General features: G+C 25.2%; 1 protein-coding gene across 1 annotated transcript; it reads right to left on the bottom strand.

Annotated features, from left to right (window-relative positions):
- Window positions 1–187: 187 nt before the first annotated feature.
- Window positions 188–1,387, bottom strand: LOC124915899 (F-box/kelch-repeat protein At3g06240-like). The gene has a single exon (XM_047456647.1). The coding sequence runs from the start codon at window positions 1,385–1,387 to the stop codon at window positions 188–190; it is 1,200 nt and encodes a 399-aa protein (XP_047312603.1).
- Window positions 1,388–3,081: the final 1,694 nt, after the last annotated feature.

Consider the following 3,081-nt stretch of genomic DNA (forward strand, 5'->3'; position numbering starts at 1 on the left):
CTCCCTCTATCATTACTCAAAAATAAAAATACCATTTATTTCAATGAAAGACTTGCATTAAAAGAGAAACCTAAAAAAAAATAAAAATAAAACTATACTTATATCTAAGTTATTAAACTAGCTAAGAATGTATCCCTTCATAAAGTACTAATAAAAAATATAAAAAAAAAAATGCATATTTATAAAATTATTTTAGAGAAAGTAAACTCTCAACATTATTAGAGACAATCTTCCACAATTTGTCATTTAAGCAGTCCAATTCCAAATTGGTAAACTTGTGTGTATCAAGATTTACAACCAAGATCTTCTTATCAATGGTTTTCAGCCACAACTCATTCTGCCCTTCCATGTTCTTCCAAAACTTTAACGGTCGAAATAAAGATAGAAAGAACAAACTAAAACCATTAAATGGAATAGAGTATATCTTTTTCCAAGACTCGTTCACCCCATATTCAGTCATTACCCATATCTCACCCCACATCGTTTTGTGATCAACAATTACCGGTCTTAAAAATGAAAGATTTCCGTAAAAGGACAACAGGTCCGAATCCATGTTGTAATCAGAAGTAGATAGAGGGAATTCAAGTTGTCCAAAGGTTTCCAATCTTGCATCAAATGTGACAATCACAGAAACCGAATCCCTTTCCATACAAAAGTGGACAATTCCATTCAATAACAAGGATTTAATACGAAATACCCTTCCAAATATGTCCTTGCTTAATCTCCAACTATTAACAGTTGAATCGTATGTCTCGATCTTGCAGAAGTCACTCGAAATAGCCATCATAAAGACTTTGTAATGTTGCTTAGTGCTGGATTCGAACCAAACATCCAGAATACGAACCACCCTAAAACCAATTTCTAATCTTGAAAGATGAGGTTGATTGTGCAACAATTGAGATTCTCTAGTCGATGGGTTATATAGAATAACATGCAAACCATATCCAAAACATATCAAACCATCAAAAGGAGAAAATAATTGGATGTCATCCATATCCATATTGGATGGAAAGCATAATGATGATAGAATGGAACTAACGTCTACTTCTTTGTCGATTGTGGCTACTAGTTGGTTGTTTGTTTTCTTTAAGGTAAAGAATGTCAATACATTTTTAGCACCGAAATTGTAAGGAACAGAGTAAGCCTTTCGGAGGAGAATGAAATGTGAGGAGGAGGAGGCATTACTGATCTGTGAGGAATGGTTATAATGAAGAGAAATAAAGTGAGGAGTTCGTAATAGAATGTTCCATTCCTTGCAGACCGATCTGCATTGAAGAACATCTTTTGCAGGCAACCTCTTTAGAATATCTAATAACAAATCTTCACATAACAAAGAAATCTGAGTATTGTCGACCATTCTCTTCTTCTGGTTTGATCGTGTATCCATATCTAGTTCATGCATGCATGTAACAATAAATACACTTCAATTAATCCATACAGAAGATTAACAAGTATATATATACTCAAAGATTGATATCAATTTAATAATTTATGTTTGAACAAACCCAGTAAAACTAACCTTAAAGGAGAAGTCGTTTACGGTCGGTCAATGACGAGTAGTAGTCGTCAGCGCTCGTGAGAGAGAGAGGAGAGATCCAAAGGAAAGAGAGAAAACAGATAGAAAGACCTAAATCTAATTAATAGTTTAATATGTTAGTTAGTTATTTATATTCTATTATTAAGGTATAGAATAAGCTTTAGATAAGTATTAATATAAATAAATAATTAGTGAAAAGTAAAATTATTAATAAGTATTAATATATATAAACAAATACTCAATGAAACTAATTTCACTTCTATTTTTTTTTATATTATATATATATTTTTATATTTTCTTTAATAATATATATATATATTATCTTTTATAATTAATTTTTATATAAATAATTTTATCTTTAATCAAATATATATATTCTCAATACTCATAAAAAAAAAATATAATCTCAACAATAAGATATTAGGTCTTTTACCCGTTGAAGGGTTCTTCTATGCTACCCACACAAGTAAATCCAATTACTAATCCATGTCAATTTTTAAATTCCTTTCTCTCACACTTAACTTATAAATTTAACTATTTAACTATGATTTAGAATTTAAAAGAAGAAATAATATATTAAATTATTATATATTTTATTTTTATTAAAAAAATAATGTAATAATTTTAAATTATTATTAATTATATATATATATATTAAATTATTATTAATTAAATATATATATATATATATATATATTTATTAAATTATTATTTATATATTTTATGAGAAATAACAAAATAATTTTAAAAAATTATTACGTGATATATATTTAATAATATATATATATATATATATAATTAAATTATAAAATTATTATGTTATTTCTCCTTAAAAATATATATAATAATTTAATGTATAATTTTTCCTTTAAATTTGCAACATTAATAATATTAATATATAATATATATTTAATTAATAATAATTTAAAATTATTACGTTATTTCACTTAAAAATATATATAATAATTTTATGTGTAATTTTTTACTTTAAATTCTCAACAACTATATTTAATTAATAATTTAAAATAATTATATTATTTTTTTTTAGTAAGAACAAAATATATAAAAATTTAATATATTATTTATTCCTTTAAATTCTCAATAAGTTTATAAGTTAAGAATGAGAGAAAAAAAAAATTAGAAGTTAATATGTGTCAATTAGTAATTAAATTTGGATAGCATAAACTAATATATAACGCTCTCATTCCACATTTTATTCATTTCGATAAAATAACTTATTTTCTCACATGTTTCATCACATATTTTTCCGAATGAACCTCTCATTTCGTGACTTTATACTTTCACTTTGTCAATCAAATAATTTATTCATATTTTTTAATAATTAACATCGTGACCTCACACTTTAGTCAATTAAATATTTGATTCATATTTCTTTTACCACTTTCAAATGATACCGGTCTATTATCTCTCGACAAACCACATCTCAATCACATTTGGTTAAAGATTGTACTTGTTTTGTTAGGTTGCAAGTTCGAATCAAAAATAATATTTTAAAATTTATTTTTAACCGTTTTAAGTTTATG

The sequence above is a fragment of the Impatiens glandulifera genome, chromosome 9 (genome assembly GCF_907164915.1).
Source record: "Impatiens glandulifera chromosome 9, dImpGla2.1, whole genome shotgun sequence".
NCBI classification, from domain to species: domain Eukaryota; kingdom Viridiplantae; phylum Streptophyta; class Magnoliopsida; order Ericales; family Balsaminaceae; genus Impatiens; species Impatiens glandulifera.

Excerpts from the sequence above, each read along its gene's own strand:
- LOC124915899 (XM_047456647.1), bottom strand. The coding sequence starts at position 1,387 with ATGGATACACGATCAAACCAGAAGAAGAGAATGGTCGACAATACTCAG.